The following is a 19611-nucleotide window of genomic DNA, read 5'->3' as shown; positions in this document are numbered from 1 at the left end:
TGTGTGCTGCTTCTGACTTAACCACACGCGAAGCGTGTGCACGGCGCCCCACACACGGAGCGCCGCCGTGGCCACACGGTACGCCCCTCCGGGGGCGCGGCAGACCCGGGGCTGAACAGGCTTTGGAAACGGCGCGAACGCGTGCGATGAAGCGGCCGGGGGAGCGTTAACACCCTCCTGTGGGTCCTCCAGCCGCTCCAGGGGCCCAGGGCCAAGCCGACGTGGGTAACTGAAATGCGGCCTGAGATGCTGCCTCTTCCTACAGACTTTAATAGATTCCCCCCCCCCCTACCGCGCCCCCGGGGGGTTAATCTGCTCTTCAGCAACCACAGCAGCTCACTCCTCAGTGGCCGGCTGCGGGCGCCTGGCTTGCCCCCGCCGCGCCGAGAAGCCCACCGTTCCCGGGGAACCGGGCGCCAGGTTTCCAGCCCACCCGGGCACCGAGAGCGCACCTGCATTCCTCAGAGATCTATCGTCCCTTCTTTTACTGAAGCCACGTGCGCAGGACCCGCACCCCGCCGCCGGTGCCTGTGAAAGCGGACCCCGACCCCGGGGTAGCGAGCCTGCGTGTTCCGGGGAGAGGACGGGGCGCCCCAACCATCTCTCCCTCCGCTCGGCGTCCGCGACCCTCAACACGTCAGCCAGCGTTTCGCCCAGCAAACACGTACGAGGCGCCCGCTAGGCCGTGGAACCTGAGAAAAGCAAGGAGGCCCCCGAGACGCGCCACCGCCCGCAGGGGCGAGAGGGGGACCGTGACGGAGCGCGCCGTGGGGATGGCGCACGGTCCCGGGCGGCACGAGGAAAGGCTCTCCGCCCGGGGAGGCCGGGGGGGAGGACTCCAAGATGCTCCATCGGAAACATGGCTCAGGGCTGAGCATCGGCCTATGAACAGGAGGTCACGGTTCCACTCCAGGAGACAGCCAATCAGTGATTCTCCCTCATTATCGATCTCTCTCTCTCTCTCTCTCTCTCTCTCCCCCCACCCTCTGAAATCAATAAAAATACATACTTTTAAAAATGCAAAGTGAGAGCCCTGACCGGTGTGGCTCAGTGGATAGAGCGTCGGCCTGCGGACTGAAGGGTCCCAGGTTCGATTCCGGTCAAGGGCATGTACCTTGGTTGCGGGCACATCCCCAGTAGGGAGTGTGCAGGAGGCAGCTGATCGATGTTTCTAACTCTCTATTCCTCTCCCTTCCTCTCTGTAAAAAAAATCAGTAAAATATATATTTTTTTAAAAATGCAAAGTGAGAAGAGAGGAGATTAAGACCAAGAGCTGAGGGAGGCACCATGACATGACCTGGGCCTGGGGGTCAGGTGAGGACAAGGTGGATGCACCCGGCTCGGTGGGGAGTCTCTCAACAAGAAGAGATGGAATATTCAATACAGAACATTCGGGTAACGTCACCTTGATAGAACACTTCCCCCGCCCACGCCCCGTCACACGCCCCCCAGCTCTCAGCGCTGGCAAACACCGCCCTGGGTGTCAGAGAGGGAGCCGACTTCTCCCTGCAAGTGGGTCACCGAAGGCGACACTCGCCCCTCGCCCGGGCAGCAGGAGCCTCGGGACCAGCCGAGGGGCCAGAGGAACAGACCCGCCGGCGGCCGCTGGGCCCCAGGAGCCCGGCCCCGGCCCCTGCCTGTGGGGGGCGCTGAGACAGGCCGGGGCATCGGCATCGGCCGCCATCCTCCCGGGGGCGGAGCTGCTGCAGAGAACACGGGAGACATCGCAGCTCTCAGAAGCGACGCTAACGCAGCTTCTAACACGTTAGACGCCCGAGCCCCAGGGCTTTCTGGGGCTTTCTCCCAGGTACGGAGGGGACGGCCACACAGCCTCCTGTCCTCCCTGAGGACTTAGGACATCACATCCTCAGGGACATCAGGAGCAGGGCCGGTTCTGTAGACAAGAGACCCACACCCTCAGGACGGCTGCCTGCCCGGCCGGCGGGGCTCAGTGGCTGAGCGTCGACCTGTGAACCAGGAGGTCACGGTTCGATTCCTGTCAAGGCCACATGCCCGGGTTGCAGGCTCGATCCCCAGCATGAAGCATGCAGGAGGCAGCCGATCCATGGTTCTCTCTCATCATTGATGTTTCTATCTCTCCCCTCTCCTTTCCTCTCTGAAATCAATAGAAATATATTTTAAAAAATTAATAAAAGAAAGGCTGCAGTGGGCCCACAGGGAAACTCACAGCCCCCTGCTTTGCCTCATAAAACGGGGGTTTCCGTGTGCACAGACTTCCTGCCACAGGCCGCAGGGCGGGCAGCCCCCCCAGGACGGGGTGAGGCGGAGACGAGGGAGGCAGGGCAGCGAGGAGGCCCAAGGCTGCCTCCCGGGGGCTGGGAGGGGGAACGTACCCCGCTGGCAGCTCTACTTAGAAACGCGTTTTCTTTACAAGAAAATGACAACGTTAAGGGGAGAGGAGGGAGCGAGCAGCCGCCGCCCACACAGACTCTGACTTTCAATTTAATTATTGGAAAATTACCCTCTTCGGGCCAGAAGGAGATGAGGAGGAGGAGAAGGAAAATAAGAAAATAGCGACTGAAGCCAAGATGAGGTTATGCAAGCAGGAGGCGAGGCAGCGACAGGCATCTGCGAACTCCACCGGCCACGCGGAGACCCCGAACCGGCTGCTTCCGGCCCAACCACGGAGGCCCTGGGTGCCCAGCCTCAGCCGTGACCTCGGCAAGGAGCTCACGGACCCGGCTCTACACCTAACACCTGCTCTGCACGGGGCAGGGCCGGCCTCCAGCAGCAGGTGCAAGCACAGGCGGCCTCCCCTCCTGGCGCGGGATCTGACCTCGAACCCAGCTGTGCACATGCAAACACATGACTGTTCCCAGCAGCAGCCGCCACCGCGAGGATTTAGGCTTTGCCAACACGCATGCACCCACAGCAGAGTGGGATTCAGGTCAAAGAAAGCGGGGGGGGGGGGGGGCGCTGAGCTGGCAACTGCCTGGGCCCTGATCTCCACAGGAATGTAGCATGATGGTCAAACATGCCTCTGGGAATAGGCAGGGGGCTATGCGGCCGAAGGACGTGTGGACAGAGGGGGGAACTTAGAACAAGGCCTGAGAAGAGGTGGGCGTGGCCGGGAATTCAAACAACACACACACATGCACGCACTGCATACACACACACGCTACATGCATGTACATGCTGCACACGTATGTGCGTATGCACGCTCCATACACACTTTATCTCCATGTTAGAAAAGTGGTTTCTGATCTGCCGTCTGAGGACGTGGGTCCCACTCACTGTCGCCCACGGGGCTACCGCTCGGCGGAGGGGCACGCTGCGCCAGCTCGCCCCCTCCTCGCCTGCGGAACCAGCTCTCCCGGATAACACGGGAAACAAACGTTGGAAGAACGTGGGCGCGAGGGGGACCCGGGGGAATCGGTGTGGCCGCTGGCCGCTGACAGACCCTGACCTGGGCGAGCTCTCGCTCCTTCCTTTCCTGCCCTCGTTCCCCCAAATCAGAACTCACACCCCAGAGTCCTCAGTTCCCTTTGAGACAATCAAAATGCCCGCGTGGCTCAATTGGTTGGGCGTCGTCCCATGCACCCAAAGGTCACCAGTTCGATTCCCGGTCAGGGCACATGCCCGAGGTGCAGGCTCGTCTCCAGTAGGGGGCGTGCAGGAGGCAGCCAATTGATGTTTCTCTCTCTCTCCCTTCCTCTCTAAAATCAATGAAAAGATTCTTTTGGTTTAAAGATTTTACCCCAACAGGGATGCCCCGTCATGAAAGGGGCTGGTCCCGATTAAAGAGCCTGTGGGTAAAGGGTGTTGGGGAGCGTCCATCCAGCCTGGCCGGGAATGGCAGTTCATTGCGCCCGTCCTCCTGACATCCTGCTTCTCCCTGCACCCCAGGGCCCCCCATGAGCCTTCCTGTGCTCACCTCCCGGGCCACCGGGTTAGTGCTGGGCCAGTGCCCTGCGGAGGGGACACGGTCCAGGACCTAGGGCTCCGTGCTGAGCAGACACTGCTCACGATTCACCCTTTAACGCACGGCGCGGAGGGGGCCGCCCAGCACACTGTCTGCCGTGGGAACCACTCCGCTCGGAGCAGGCCCGCGGCGATCAGAGAACAAGTGAGGTCTGCATGTCCGCGGCGCAGGGAGGAAAAAGGAGGGAGGAGGAGCCCGGTGGAAGCTGGGCGTTTACTTGACGGGGAGCCGGTGGGTGGACGGGGTGCGCCCACGGTCCCGGCACAGAGAGGGGCGCTCAGAAGGCCTCCTTGGTGCTGTTGAATTTCTTTGGGGGCAGCCGGGGCGAGGAGGGCGAGGAGGGTGACGAGGGCGAGGAGGGCGAGGCCCCGAAGCTGCGATCGGGGCTCTGAGGGCCGAGCGGCGGCGTCTGCGTACTTACGGGGATGGACCGGCTCAGGAACCGGGCCGAGGAGGAGGACAGGCCGGTGTAGGAGGCCCGGGAGCCGGGGGCGGCGGGGCCCGGGCCCAGCTCCTCCGTCTTGGCGCTCGGGGGGCCCCGCTGGCCGCTCGGGGGGCTGCGGCCGTGCTGGTTGTTGTTGAGCTCGGGGTAGGTCCGGGAAGACGCCTGGGAGCTGCCGCTGAGGTTGGCGAAGGGGCTGGCTGTGAAGCCCACCTTGCAGGGCGAGGTCTTCCTGTTGTCGGGCTCCTCCGAGGACACGCTCAGGTTCCCCAGGGAGCTGGCCAGCCGCGAGTTCACGGAGAAGCTGCGGGAACACGAAGGCCTGCTACCGGGCTCGGGCCCAGACACAGCGCGGCACGGGGGCCTGCGAGGACAGTGCCGGGACAGAGGACAGATCGGGGGGCTATTGGTCCTGCGATCGGGGGGCTGTTGGACCTGCGATCGGGGTGCTATTGGTCCTGCGATCGGGGTGCTATTGGTCCTGCGATCGGGGTGCTGTTGGACCTGCGATCGGGGTGTTATTGGTCCTGCGTTGGGGTGCTGTTGGACCTGCGATTGGGGTGCTATTGTACCTGCAATTGGGGTGCTGTTGGTCCTGCGATTGGGGTGCTGTTGGACCTGCGATCGGGGTGCTGTTGGACCTGCGATCGGGGTGCTGTTGGACCTGCGATCGGGGGGGCTGTTGGACCTGCGATCGGGGTGCTATTGGTCCTGCGATCGGGGTGCTATTGGTCCTGCGATCGGGGTGCTGTTGGACCTGCGATCGGGGTGCTATTGGTCCTGCGATCAGGGTGTTACTGGTCCTGTGATCAGGATGCTGTTGGTCCTGAGATCGGGGTGCTACTGGACGTGAAATCAGGGTGCTATTGGACGTGAAATTGGGGTGCTGTTGGACCTGCGATTGGGGTGCTATTGTACCTGCAATTGGGGTGCTGTTGGTCCTGAGATTGGGGTGCTATTGGATGCAAGATCAGGTGCTATCGGACATGAGATTGGGGTGCTATTCGACCTGAGATCGGGGTGCTATGGCTCCTGAGGAGGAAGTAAGTGAACTCTAAGCAAAGAGTGAGAAGTGTGAGCTTGAACTCATACAGATTTGATCACACGGCCCCATGAACCGTCCCGGCCACCTCGGGAGAAATGACCATCAGCTGTGTCCTCAGCACATACCACTCAGCTCCGCCTTCAGATCAGGCGAACTACAGGGAGGGTGCCGCTCGCCACGCCCTCCACAGCCTCGTCCCCACAATTCAGGGCAGGGACAGGGGCCCCGGAGGGCACAGAGCCTTTTGGGGTTCCTCCCCCACCCCAACCCCCCCACCAAGGGCAGCCAAACGCCCTGCTGCTGCCTGCACCCAGCACCTCGGAGGGGGGCGAGTCACCTTCTCGAACTGGCGCCCGAGGCCAAGGTGCCCCTGGCGATGCGCTTGGCCGTGGCGGACGGGGACGAAGCCACTTTGCAGATCTTCAGAGCAGACGCAGACCCTTGTGGGGAAGAAGCCAGTCTTGGGGGAGAAAAGAGAGCAGAGTGTCACGCTGACATCAGCCATCGGCGAGGGGGAGATAAACGAGCGAGCGTCAGAGGTCGGGCAGCCACCGCCCAGACATGGGTCTGTGCCGGCCGCTCTTGGGGAGCCTCGGCGCTCAGCCCGCTTTGCGAGTGGCCGTGCCGGGGTCCAACCCGGGACCCCACGCCCTGCTCTTCACCTCCCACCATCCTGGGTCCCCTCCCCTCCTCGTGTGCCTCACGGATCCTTGCACTGTTCATCTGTCCTCTCCTCCCCCGGCCCCTGGCCTGGGCGAGGCCACGGCTGTGCCTTATCCCAGCTGCCAGTCGCATGTCCGCATCTGATCCCCTCAGATCCCTCTGCGGCACGGCCTCCGGCGGGACCTCACTCTCTCCTCCCGTGGCTTCACCGTGTGACCACTTCCTCTCTCCTCGGGCCCCCGCGCCTTCTCCCCAGGGCGTCCCGGTTTGGGTCAAACCGCTCTCCTGCCCTCGCCGAGCCCTCACTGGGTCCTGGTACCCCGATGGCCTGACACGACCCGAGAGCACTCAGGGGACTTTTCCCCAGAAAAACGCTAACGTGTCCTCCCCGCGTGGAGGGCAGAGGAGGAAAAAAACGAGAAAACTAAGGAGGGCAACAACACGTGCAAACATCGGAAGAGCAGAAGTGTTCTCCCCTCGCAGCAAGACCGAGCACCAGCTCGAAAGGGCTGTGGCAGCCAATGGCCGTTATCAGAGCCCCCGGGCTGGGGCCACCGGTCACCCTCACAGCCGCCCGGCCCCGTGGGCGCTCAGGAGCACGGAACCCCTTCTCCTGGGGGGCGTGGGACAGAAGGCCCACGCCACAGAAAGGAAGGGGCCACAGACAGGAAGGGGCGGAAGCAGGGAAGCGCGGTGTGCAGCTCATCCTCACCGGTTCGCAGGGGTGGGGAGCGTCCGCCCGCGGGCCGTGTCGGGCCCGAGAAACCATTGGGCCTGGCCCCGCCCAGGCACCGGGGTGCGTTAAATGGTCGGCCAACCACAGCAGGCCGGCTTCTAAGCTGATACGTGTGTGTGGCCCTCAAATGGCGTTACCAATACCCAACGGCCCGGCAGGGACAAGGCCCCCACCCCCGGCTCGGGCCCGGGGCGCCGTCGGAGGCGGGTGATGGGGGAGCTCCTAGCTGCGGGCTCCGGTCGCCGTACCTGAGAGGCTGGGACACCACTGCCCGCGGGTGCCCTTTCAGATCCTCCAACCTACAAAGAGCAGAGACAGGCGCTCAGGGCCCCCGGCTCCCCCGCCCGGCCGAGACCGAGGCGCACGCGCAGTCAGAGCCGCGAGGGCGTCCAACGGGCAACAGGGAGGCCCTGGGGAACGGGCAGCAGTTCCTTCACTGGACAGAACGCCCCCGAGCCGGCGGGAAGGGACTGCAGCCTTTTTGTTTCATTCTGAATTCCACTTAGAGGAACAAAAAAAATGTTTTTTGTTTGCTTTTGTTAATCCTCACCCATAGATAATTTTCAACTGAATTTAGATGGAGTGGGAGGGAGGGAGGGAGGGAGGGAGAGAGGGAGAGAAACATCAATGTGAGAGCAACACATCGATTGGTTGCCTCCCGCAGGTGCCACCCAAGGATGGATCCTGCAACCCAGGTACGTGCCCGTGACTGGGAACCGAACCCAAGGCCCTTCAGTGCCCAGGCCGACGCTCTAACCACTGAACACACTGGCCAGGGTGCAGCCGGTCCATGATTCTCTCTCATCATTGATGTTTCTCTCTCTCCCTCTCCCTGCCTCTCTGAAATCAATAAAAATGATTTTAAAAAAAAAGAGGGGGGGGGGGCATAAATATCCTGTCCACCTGTGGAACACAACATGAAGGTCCAGGTTTCAGATCTCTACCTGAGAGCGCAGGGCGGCGAGGAGCGTGGCTGGCGCTGGCTCTTTAAGGCACGTAGTTTGTCTCCCTGGGTTATGCTGTTCTTCATCTCCACATCCTCGTCCTCTTCCAAGTTATTCTGGGGGGAGACGTGCACGTGCCTCAGAAAGGGCCTGGTGAGGACCTGGCTTGGGTGGGTGTCTTACTGGGCGGCAGGTCATCTCTGCGGGCAGGTGCCTTCCACTCAGGTTACCTTGCATCGCTCTGACGCACTGTGAGCTCAGCCCTGCTCGCGTGTGCATTAGAGAGTGTGCGGTCCAGCACAGGGAAGGTAGTCAATGGCACGTTACAGAGGACGCAGGGTCGTGCATGCCCAAAATCTAAGCGATTTTACTCACAAGGTCACCCCAATAAGTAAGAACTTTACAATATGTTGTAATAACCACGTATGGTGTGAGGTGGGTGATCGCTTCATCACGTAAATGTCTAACTTCTAGGTTGTGCCCCCGACGCTAACGTGACATTGTGGGGGGAGCCTTGACCAAAGGACCCGTCAGATAACACACTGCGCGCCGGGGGGCAGGGAGGGACGCGTCATCGTGGGGAAACGACAGAGGAAGGACAGCCTGAAATAGGAAGGAGTGAGAGCAGACGTGAGAGGAGGGGAGGGAAAGACGAGGACGGAATTCCTAGCAGCGTCATCGCGAGCATTCCGGTCGGCTCCCCGACGCTGCGTCTGTGAGACGGAGGAACGTGGACAGCAAAGATGTCGTTTTCCTAAGAAGTTGCTTCTGATCCGTCCAAAGTTTGGGGTTCGCAGAGCCCTCAAGTCCCTCTTCTCTCCCTCCTCACTGCCACTGTGTCCCTGGCCCGCTCCCCCATCCCCAGCTCCCTGGCCTTTCCCCCCTCCCCCGGCCACACAGAGGCCTCCTCCCCCACCACTGCCAGGGTGACCTCCCCAAACCGGGCTCTGGGCGTGGTCACCCCCTCTTGCTTTAGGGGAGGAGGACTCCACGCCTGAGATTCTGGTCCTCTGGCCGCTCAGAGAAGGAAGAAGCTACGCCCTGTGAGTGCAGGACGGGAGTCCTAGGGGGACCCCCACGCCTCCCGGGGAGACTCACCTCTCCAAACCGCTCCACGTTCTGTGTTTTGGATACGTTTCCACCAATAGACATGTCATCCAAGTTCGAAAGAATTTTATTAATACTTTCTTCGCTGGACGGTCTGCTTTTCAATTTGGATCGAAAAATGTCTCCTTGGACCCATAATGATGCTTGTTTCCTGTAGGAAGGAGAGGAGAGCAAAATGCCCTTTACAGCACACCCCATCACCTCAGAGCTACGACGCCTTGTCAATAAAAAGACGACAGATAAACATTTACGGAGCAGATCAGAGCGATGACGAAGTCTGGGGGAAAGGAAAATAAAGTCACTTTCTGAAGCCACAGCAATTAAATCCGATACAAAACACAAACGGCCGTCTTCGGGTCCAGGTCCCGGTCGCCACGCGGTTGACCGCTAAGGTCCTCAGATGCTCAGGACAAATCCCATCGCAGAAGATTGTGAGCCCCCTTGTTGTTTCTTAAAAATATATTTTTATTGATTTCAGAGAGGAAGGGAGAGGGAGAGAGAGAGAAACATCAATGATGAGAGAGAATCATGGATCAACTGCCTCCTGCACGCCCCGCACTGGGGATGGAGCCGGCAACCCGGGCCTGTGCCCTGACCGGGAATCGAATCTTGACCTCCTGGTTCAGAGGTCGCTGCTCAATCACTGAGCCAAATCCCCCCAGAGGGAGGCAGGCCAGCTGCCTTGTCTCTGCCTCTGAATTGCGAGCACGCAGTTCTCTGTGGGTGCTTCTGTTCGGGGCTGACCGCCCTCCTCCGCACTTCCTGACGAGGCCTGCCCACAGCATCCCCGCGACCCTCGTCACCCTTCCAGTCCTGACGCGTCCTCCCAGCACGACCCAGCCTTCCCCGTGTCCACCCAAAGCCACAGTGGTCATGGCGTCTGGAAACCCTCCCGCTCTGTACTCAACCCAGGCCATCTGCCCCGCACGGCTCCCCGCACCACCCCAGGGCGGCCGTGGGGACAGGGGACGCGCCTGGATTCGAGAATCGGGCGAATGAGACCCTCTCACTCGGAAAGTCAGAGGAAAATGTCAGAGAGCGGCGCCCACGACCCGGGAGACGGAAGCAGACGGCTAAGCAAGGAGAGCTGCTCATACTTGGTACTGATGGATGTTCCATCGGCAGATGTTTAGAAAGAGTGTCGGAGGGTGTAGGAGAGGGGCCGGTTCTGCAACACCAAGAACATGTAGCTAGGCCCTAACCGGTGTGGCTCAGTGGACAGAGTGTCGGCCTGCGGACTGAAGGGTCCCAGGTTTGATTCCGGTCAAGGGCATGTACCTTAGTTGCGGGCACATCCCCAGAAGGAGGTGTGCAGGAGACAGCTGATCGATGTTTCTCTCTCATCGATGTTTTCAGCTCTCTATCCCTCTCCCTTCCTCTCTGTAAAAAAACAATAAAATATATTCCAAAAAAAAAAAGAACATGTAGCTAGAAAGGAAAGGAATGATTTAGGACATTCCCCCAAAGAGTCAACTAGCTGAATCTAATCTAGGGGTAGCATCCCCCAATCCTGGCCCTCCATCACTGCTCTCAAACCAAAATACCAACTTCACAACGAAACCTAAGGATCATTATTTCGCCTCTCACCCCTTTCACACAGGAAACAAAACAAAAACCATCCCACAGTAATTGGCATGAGACTTTCAAGATCGATTCCCGATGCCACCATTGCCGAAAATTCTTCTAATACACCTTATTCTTCAGACCCGAACCCACATTCCTGCTTAGCCAATGGCTTCAACGCCAACAGACTGTCGAGTGAATCGAACGATGCAATAGTGAACATCGAAAAGCAATTCCCACGTTTGTAGTGGCAAAAACGTGACTGTCGCACACAGCTCCAAGTCAAACCCACGCCGGGCGCTTGTGATCCTGATGAACAAACCACACGACCGTCAGGCATTATTCTAATCTGCTTCTAATATTTCAGATCCGACTTGTTGCTATTTTAGGAACAGCAAGTTCTGAAACCTTTTACATAGATTATTTTTTTTAAAAATGGAACCCACTTTCCTTGACCCAGTGCCTGTATCTAACACACACACGCGTTCTGAACGCACACAGGAGGAATCAATCACGGTTAAGAACTCCAGCTCCAGCGTTAGACAGTTCCAAGCATTGTTCCCATCTCTGAGCAGGTGTTCCTCATCTCGTGCTTGGTCATTTCCTGAAATAAAAAGCACTGGTTGACCTGGTAACTCCCAATGTCACTCAGCTCTAGGGTGACATTTACCAGATGCTGTCAGCACCACGCTGAGCGAGGCAGCCAGTACAGAGAGGCGGGAGCCCAGACCCTGTCCACCTTGTGGGTGGGACCCCCCGCCTCACCTGGGTGCTTGTGAGAAACTCGGGGTCTCAGGTCCCACCCGACATGCTGGCTCAGAAACGAGACCCCCAACGACCGGCAGGCGCCTTGACCTTGAGGAGGTCTGCGCCTACCGCCAAGTTCGCCTGCTGGCAAATACCCGGCGGACTGGACGTCGAGGAAAACAAGCAGGATGGGGGCCCGGCCCGTGTGGCTCAGTGGTTGAGCATCGACCTGGGAACCAGGAGGTCACGGTTCCATTCCCCGTCAGGGCACAGGCCCGGGTTGTGGGCTCCATCCCCAGTAGGGGGGCGTGCAGGGGGCAGCTGATCTATGATTCTCTCTCTCTCCCTCTCCCTTCCTCTCTGAAATCAATAAAAAATATATATTTTTAAAAAGACACAGAAATCAACCCCCGGGCGTGTGGGTGAGGACTGGCAGGCGTGACGAGCCCGCGTCCTGAGGTCATGGGTTGGAGTTGACCTTCCCCACAGGGCACCGCTGCTCCCGCGAAGGAGCGCCATCCGTCCCCCTCGCTCGGGGTCTCTGACGGTGAAAACCCATCAGAAGACGCTCCGCGCCGTTTCTCTCCCGAGCAGCATGTTCCTCATTCATGGTCTGCGTCATCGTCATCGCTGACTCTCTTCATCCCTCACGTCTCCCGTCCGTCCTCACAGCCTGAGACGGACGTCCCACACGGCCCCCGGGCCCAGCTTCTAGCCCGGGACACGCCCCGTCCCCTCCGGGGGGCAGTCAGGGGGCCTCTTTCTGCCTCCCACTGCGGCTCCCACACCTGCTGGTGGAAGTCACCGGACACGTCGCTGCGGCCCGGTCTTCCCTGAGCAACATGAGGCCGCAGGTGCCGCTCCCCAGACCCTCGGAGGTGGGACCCTGACGGACGCGGCTCGTTCCCAACAGCCACGCCCACAGGAGGCCCGGGTCTCACTGTCCCCCTTCCTGATGCGCCACGCACATGACAGAAGCTCCCCTGGTGCCTCAGCGTCCCGCCGACCCGAAGCTGCTGGAACCCGTCCCCGCGCACTCGGCCGCCCAGGAGACCACGCCCCAGCGTGCTTTAGGGACCGGCCGCACACGGATGTGCGAGTCTGTGCAGAAGCCCGAGCTCCCCCGCCTGCCGATGGGCACGGGCTGGCGTGCCCGCCCGGAGCCCTCTGCAGGGGCACCGCTGCGGCTCCCTGTCCCTCTCACGGCGGACAGCCAACAGGCCGCGGGGCCGACGGGCAGGTGGACAGCCAGACCTCTCTGCACGGGACGACACTCGCCCCCCGAGTCCCACCGGCCAGGGCTCCTCGTCCCATTCGTGGGCAGATGGCTGGTGGTTTCTAAAATGCTGAGGGGACACCAGGATTGTGCCCCTGCAGGTTAAATCTCTCCCCCGGGGACCGGGGTTTGACAGGAGCCAATGCATGAGAAGAAACTCACACGGTGGCCAGGCCACCCCCAGGAAGCGACAGGGACCGGGCAGGTGGCTCTGCGCCTCCTTCTCGCCTACCCGGCGGAGACCACAGGCGCCATGAGGAGGGGGCAGGGCCCTCCCTCCGATGCAGCTTCATCCCCCCCCCCCCCCCCGCCCACAGCCACGGTCGGGGAAGGAGGCAGGGCGGCCCGGGACCAGCAGCCACGGTCGGGGAAGGAGGCAGGGCGGCCCGGCCCCGGCGGCAACCCGCCCGTGGGGACCACACACTTACTCTTCCAGGAAGTGCTGCTGGGGCCCGATGATGGAGCCGGGCCGGCATATTCGGATCCAGGAGATGACCTCGGCGTGCGTGAACCGGTAGTGCTTCATGACGTAGCAGGCGATCAGCGTCCCCGTCCTGCCCAGCCCGGCTGCAAGAGAGGGACAGAGCCGGGATGCAAACCCGCCCGCACCTGCCGGGCACTGCCTGCTTAAAACGCTATTGACCGTTTCATCCCACGAGGGTGTGTGGGGGGCGGCCTGGGGCACCCGAAGCAGGGCCACCTCCTGACACACACCAGGGACCTGCCCCGACACCAGGGACCTGCCCTGACACCGACGCGCTGGAAAGAGTGGCCTCTTTGGGCTCTAAGTAACTGCGGCCTCTGTGGGCTCTTCTTTAGACGTAAGAGCCAGGAGACATGCGTCCTGGTCTCTGCAGAGGTCTCCCGAGGCCACAGCCCAGCGGCCCGGAGCGGGACCAGGGCCCAGTCGGCGTCCAGAGCCCCTCCGCTGGCCTCTGTGGGGACACCAGTGCCCCCCACCCTCTCCCTGGGCCAGAGGAAAACGTTCAGGTCCCCCTGAAACTTAAGCTGCTTCCCCCTCCCATAAAGCCTATAACTTAATCTATAAGAAGAACGCACTCTGCACTCTTCCCAGGACAGCAGCGTTCGCTAGGTTTTAAATCAGGGGTCCTCAAACTTCTTAAACGGGGCCAGTTCACTGTCCCTCAGACCGTTGAGGGCCGGACTATAGTTTAAAAAAAACTATGAACAAATTCCTATGCACACTGCACAGATCTTATTTTGAAGTAAAAAAACAAAACGGCAAAAACACCCGCATGTGGCCCGCGGGCCGGAGTTTGAGGACGCCTGCTCTGAAGAACCTGAACGGTGGGTGAAAGCGTGCCCGGCGAGGGGGCTGCGGGCGCCGCGGGGCGAGCCGCTGGAACGTGGTCTGTCTACCGCCCGCCCCGCCGCCCGCCTCACAGGGCCAGGGGGTCCTGAAAGCCCCACCGAACAGGCGTGTCAAACTCACGGCCCGCGGGCCGCACGCCTCACTTATTTGGCCCGTGTCAGCCTTCGCATTTGACGTGCTTGCGACAGAACCTCAGCAGTCACACGTCGGGACTGCACGGCGCGGCCCTTCTCCAAACCGTGGTTTGTGCTGGAAAATTTCACGCGCCCCTGGCCCTCTCTGGACTCAACCAGGAGGTGAAGAGGAACACTGAACGGTCCTAACAGGCCACACCTTCCCGCACACTCGGCTCTGGTCTGTCCACCGGGCGGGAGCCGTTTCCTGCCAAGGGCTTCTGGGTATTGATAACGTCATTCGCGGGCCACACGGCACTATCCACTTACACATCAGCCTGCTCTGTTTGGTCAGACGGTTAACTGACTTCCGATGCCTTGGCAGGGCCGGGCCCAATGATTTCGAGGGCCTTCCCCGGCCCCCGGGCCGGCCGTTCCCCACCCCTGCTCCGTACAGCACTTGGCGGGAGGCGCGGGGCGCAGCCACCGAAGTTCGTGGGACATGGAAGACGATGCTCGCTGCCTCCTCCTCGCAGTTCAGTTAAAATGCTCGAGGCGGCTGAATTCCCAGAAAATCAAGCTGACTTAATTAGGGCGGATGTCAAAATAATTAACGGGCCTGCAGCAGACAGGGGTGCGGTGAGAGGCAGCGGAGCGGTAATTACTCCGAGGGCGTGATCCCTGCGAAAGGCTCCCACGTGTGTGCACAAGCGGCAGCAAATGGAACGCCGCTGTCACCACCTGGGAGCGGGACGCCCCCACGCAGACCGGACCCCGGGCTCACGGCTCGGACGCCAGGACTTCCGGTCAGGATGGCGCCGAAGTCCACGCTGTGCTGCGCCTCCCACACCAACCTCACCACTGAGCTACAGACGCGCTGCACCGAGTCCTCGCTGTGACCAGACGCCACGTCCAGGCTGCCCGGCGCTCACCGTGCCAGAGCTGCGACCGGTTATTCTAATGCGAAAACCCACAGAACCAAGGAGACCTCAGGCCAAAGTCACCCCTGCCCCCACCCCGGGAAGACAAGAGCCCGTGAGCATCTCCTGCTCCCCGGAGTTCTCGGCTTCCAAGGGGATGTGAAATACGTGGAAGGCAGGCTTTTTCGTGGGCCTGGGCAATCTTCTTATTTACTTCCATTTGTCTTATTTGAGAGAGAGAGAGAGGGGGGCGGGGGGGAACCATCGGCTTGCTGTTCCACTTACTGATGTACCCGTTTGTGGGTTCTTGAACGTGCCCTAATCCAGGTCAAACCCACAGCCTTGGCCTGTCAGGATGGTGCACGAAACCACCGAGCTGCCTGGCCAGGGTGTGCCCGGGCAATCTCTAACCAAATGCGAGGGCGAGGCAGTTCGGCTGCGCACACCGCTCACCGCCACCTCCTCCCCCCACCTCCACGTGACCCGATGGGGAGAGCAGCAACCTGCAAGGAGCAAAGGAAAGACACCCCCCTGAGAGTCGGGGAGTCCTGCCCCGAGGGCCCCTTCCTGCTAAGAACCGGGAGGGAGGGGCCTGTCGGGTGGACTGGCCTGACACAGGAGCCCCATCTAAACGGGGGCCACGTGCCGCTCACCCCCACCTCCCGGGTCCCTGCAGAGGCAGCTTCCCGTTGCTCTCACACGCTCAGCAAAGTACCTCCACCTCCTCACGCCTCAAACATAGCAGCAGGCCGGGCCGGCGTTCCCATCTGGCAGAGCCAGCGCGCTCGCTGAGCACGTCAGCCCCAGCAGCGCCGGGCGCCCGGAAAGACAGCGCAACCCCCACAGGGACCAGACCACGAGCCCCCAACTCCACGGCGTGGGAACAGCGCCCCCAGTGGCGCTCGGAGACGCTGCATGTGGGGAGCAGGGGGGGTGGGGGGCAGCCCAGGGAGGCCAGAGCTGCCTCTCGGCACTGAAATCAAAGACAGGGCTGTGGAGGCTCCGAGCACGTGTCCTCTCCTGCCTGCTGAGCAGCTGACACGGGCTGCAGAGAACATGCAGCACGTATGTTCCCTCCACATCTGAGACACATTTAAAAAGCACTCGTCGTTGCCGAAACTGGTTTGGCTCAGTGGATAGAGCGTCGGCCTAAAGGGTCCCAGGTTCGATTCCGGTCAAGGGCATGTACCTTGTTGCGGGCACATCCCCAGTGGGGGGTGTGCAGGAGGCAGCTGAATCGATGTTTCTAACTCTCTATCCCTCTCTCTTCCTCTCTGGAAAAAAAAAAAAGCACTCGTCGTTCATCTGACACTGAAATGCCCCTGGGCGGCCTGCATGTCTATGTGCTAGATCCCGTAACCCGGAGGACCCTGCCCCAACGTGCCCCCCGAGACCAGAGAGCCCTTTACACAACCCAGTCCTGCAAGCCACACAGAGAGACCAGCCAACAGCCGGGACTCCGTGGGCTGCCGTCCCCGGGCCCCGGGCTGGGGAGACACGCATCTCCACGACGCAGAAGCCCGTGGGAAAGGCGGGAGCAGACGGGGCAGGGCCCGACAGCTGGGGCATGAGGCGGAGCATCAGCCCGGGGGGGGGGGGGGGGTGCGGGAGGGAGGGAAGGGATGGCCGATTCCAGGAGGGAGAGAGGGAACCCACCAGCCCTGCCTCCTGACGGGTGTGCAGGCGCCCGCCCGGCCCCCGTGGCCCAGCAGCTGAGCCTCGACCAGGAGAGAAGAGGGTGCGGGTTCCATTCCCGGCACAGGCCCCGGTCACAGGCTCGATCCCCAGTGGGGGGCGCTCAGGAGGCAGCCGACCAGTGATGCTCCTCTCTCACCCGTGTTTCCATCTCTCTCCCCTCTCCCTTTCTCTCTCTCTCTCAAAATCAATACAAACACATCTTTCAAAAAGTCTTCAAAAATTAAAAGTGCCCGGCCCTAACCGGTGTGGCTCAGTGGATAGAGCGTCGGCCTGCGGACTCAAGGGTCCCAGGTTCAATTCCGGTCAAGGGCATGTACCTTGGTTGCGGGCACATCCCCAGTGGGGGGTGTGCAAGAGGCAGCTGATCGATGTTTCTCTCTCATGGATGTTTCTAACTCTCTATCCCTCTCCCTTCCTCTCTGTAAAAAAAAAAAAAAAAAAAAAAAATATCAATAAAATATATATTTTTTAAAAAGTGCCCGGCCAGCCCACAGACGCTGCCCCGCCCCTCACGGAGGCGCCTGGGAAGCGAGGGGACCTGGGCGGCCGCACCGCCCCCGGCACCCCCATCCGAGCCACACTCTTCCCGGGAAGGGGTTGTGCCCACAGGCCGCGCCCCCCTCTTCTCAGACACCGCGGGCGGGGTGCGCGGGGCGGGCGCGCACCTTTGCAGTGGACGGCGATGGCCCCCTCCGTGTTCTCGCAGATGCTCAGGAACCGGCGCACGATGCTGTCGCCGGGCGTGCTGCCGTCCACGAAGAACAGGTCGTAGTGCTCGAAGCCCGCGTCCGTGAAGCGCTTGGCCTCGTAGATCTTCTTGTTCAGCCGCACGATGGCCGTCACGTTGTGCTTTTTGAAGTAGGGGAAGTAGGCTTCGGGGGCGTGGAGGGGGTACCCTGGGGGAGAGGGGGCGGTCAGCACAGCGGGGGACCCCTGGGGACCCCTCTCCCCACCCCAGTTCTCTCCCCGGGATCCTGGTTGTTTCCTAAGCCCCGTCCCCCCGCCTTCCCCTGGGGCTGGGACCCCCCAGCATCATTCCCATCGGGGCCTCCCGGACTTCATTTGTCCGAGTTGGGTCTTCCGCCTGCCCCCCTCCCCCAGAGCCCAGGGGTGCACTGGGCCGAGGTCACCCCATGGAGGCAGGCAGACCGGAGAGGCAGGCCTGACTACGCCACAGCCCGGACGGACACACGATTTCTACCTCTGAGCGCACTTCCCGTCCTCCCTGTGGAGAAGGGACGGACCAGGTGCCAGAGAACCACGGCTCCCCCACCTGGGGAGTCACCGGGTTCCTCGCTGGGTCACCGGCCCAAGTCACTGCTAGAACTTCTGAGAAAAGGGCACTGGACCGCTACCAACTGTGGCAACAGGACGCGGGGTCCTGACGACGATGACAATGACCGCAGCTCCCGTGCACCGAGCACCCGCTGTGCACCAGGGGCCGCGCGGCGGGCTTCACTGCGCCTGGCAGTGGGCCTGCTGCTGAGGCCCGGGGGGGCCTGGCCCCGCACACCGCGGGCGGGAGAGCGGGCAGCAGCCGCGCCCTGGGGCCAGGCCCCGGGCTGCGCTGGGGCTGAGTTCGGGTCAGGACCAGCCTGAGGCTAATGGTTGGGCCTCCGCTTCCTGGAGTTGGTGAGCAGGTTTCGTAAAGACCCCAAAAGTGTTCCAAGTGAGTTATAACCAACGCCAGGGGCAAGATCCTAGGACGGGGAACTGCTGTTTGGGGGTGCGGTCAGCTCCAGGCCCGGGCTGCCCTTCTCCGTCCGGCCGCTAGGTGGTGCCCTGGCATCAGGGAAGCACAGGCAGGACCCGGGCGCTCACCAGACCAGACAGAACTTGAGGGCGGGCGGAGAGAGATTTAAAAATGCATCTCTTCCCTCCTGGAAAGTCAGGAAACTAAAGACAGCAGCAGAGTCGGATGACTAGGCCCCCCCAGGCATTATTCAAAGTAGAAAACTGCAAAATGGGCAAGTGAAGTCAATAAAATAGTGGGCTCGTTCGTGATAAACACGGAATCTGCATATCTGCTCCCGAATAAGCACTATCGTGTGCAGAGCACTGGGTACAATCTCTCTAACCCTCACTGAGCGCCTCTGACAGGGGGGGACCCCGCTCAGAGAGGTGCAGGAGCTCACACACCAGCAAGGGGTGCAGCCGGCCCCACCGGCCCGGCTCTCCCACCTGCTCTCTCCTTAAAGGGGCAGGCTGACCTTCGGAGAGCGGGACTCCCTGTCTCCGCCGTCTCTCTCTCTTTCTCTGGGCTTTTGTTCTTCCTTTTTAAAAACACAGATGAGAAAACATCCTCCCCTGCGAGTTCTGGGTGGGTTGGTGTGTTTTTTTTAGAAAATTTGAAATCCAAAGTATGTTCAGTCTACCGCTAAATTACGCATGTATCGATTCCAACGTGTTTAACCAAAACAAGGTCGGCTCTCTGCTTCCCACCGTCCGAAGCGGCTCCCAAGCGGCTCTCTGTGGACCCCGAGGCTCAGAGCGCGGCACCCGCCACCCAGGAACCGGAGCCCGGGAGGGAAAGCAGGCGTCTCCTCGGGGGGTGACCGGCGTGTTCCTCGGATTCTCCTTTGACAACTGGGTCAGGGGGAGTGCGCGTCCTCCCCGTGACCCCCTAACACTCGGCCAGTTTCACAGCAGCGGCCATGCCTCCACTCCTAAGGGTGGTACCGAACCCTAATCACCGCTACTCCGTTTTCAAATTAGGAGTATTCTCTGGAGACTATCACCAAAAGGAAAGATTATTGGAGGAAAGGAAGGAATTCAGGGTGAACTGAAGCACATGGTTGGGTGGTAAAGAAAAACCTACCATTTTCAATTTTGCTTTTTGGATGTGGTCCACTAAATGCTAAGAATTTCCCCGGAACGATCCAGTTGAAGTCACCATTTTCAACTCGCTGGCAGAATTTGGTGAGGGGGAAAAAAAGAAAAGAAAAATATGTTATAATTCTTACACCACCTAGGAAATCCTTACAGATAAAGCTGCTTTCACGTTATTAGTTCTAGACTAACTGGACAGACGTAAAGACAAAGTAACAGAGTTTAAAATAAAAGCGTGCATCGATTCGCAAA

The 19611-nt window shown here is 60.7% G+C and overlaps 1 protein-coding gene across 6 annotated transcripts in view; it reads right to left on the bottom strand.

Annotated features, from left to right (window-relative positions):
* The window catches only part of CDC14A (cell division cycle 14A), an 86313-nt gene that overhangs the window by 19337 nt on the left and 47365 nt on the right, over window positions 1-19611 (bottom strand). For 4 of the 6 annotated variants that reach the window (XM_054711950.1, XM_054711946.1, XM_054711947.1 and 1 more), the window contains 8 exons: window positions 19349-19436; window positions 17196-17426; window positions 12895-13033; window positions 8872-9031; window positions 7774-7889; window positions 7078-7128; window positions 5768-5890; window positions 4138-4689 (listed from right to left, as the gene is read on the bottom strand). In XM_054711950.1, the coding sequence (XP_054567925.1) occupies window positions 4221-4689; window positions 5768-5890; window positions 7078-7128; window positions 7774-7889; window positions 8872-9031; window positions 12895-13033; window positions 17196-17426; window positions 19349-19436 (1377 nt within the window). In that variant the 3' untranslated portion in view covers window positions 4138-4220. Of the gene's footprint in view, window positions 1-4137; window positions 4690-5767; window positions 5891-7077; window positions 7129-7773; window positions 7890-8871; window positions 9032-12894; window positions 13034-17195; window positions 17427-19348; window positions 19437-19611 lie in introns of those variants that run through there. The other 2 variants (XM_054711948.1, XM_054711949.1) reach the window with 1 other exon arrangement.

Source organism: Eptesicus fuscus, chromosome 22 (assembly GCF_027574615.1).
Source record: "Eptesicus fuscus isolate TK198812 chromosome 22, DD_ASM_mEF_20220401, whole genome shotgun sequence".
Taxonomy (NCBI): Eukaryota; Metazoa; Chordata; class Mammalia; order Chiroptera; family Vespertilionidae; genus Eptesicus; species Eptesicus fuscus.
Note: the sequence above shows the minus strand (reverse complement) of the source record. Positions and strands in the feature narration are given on the sequence as shown.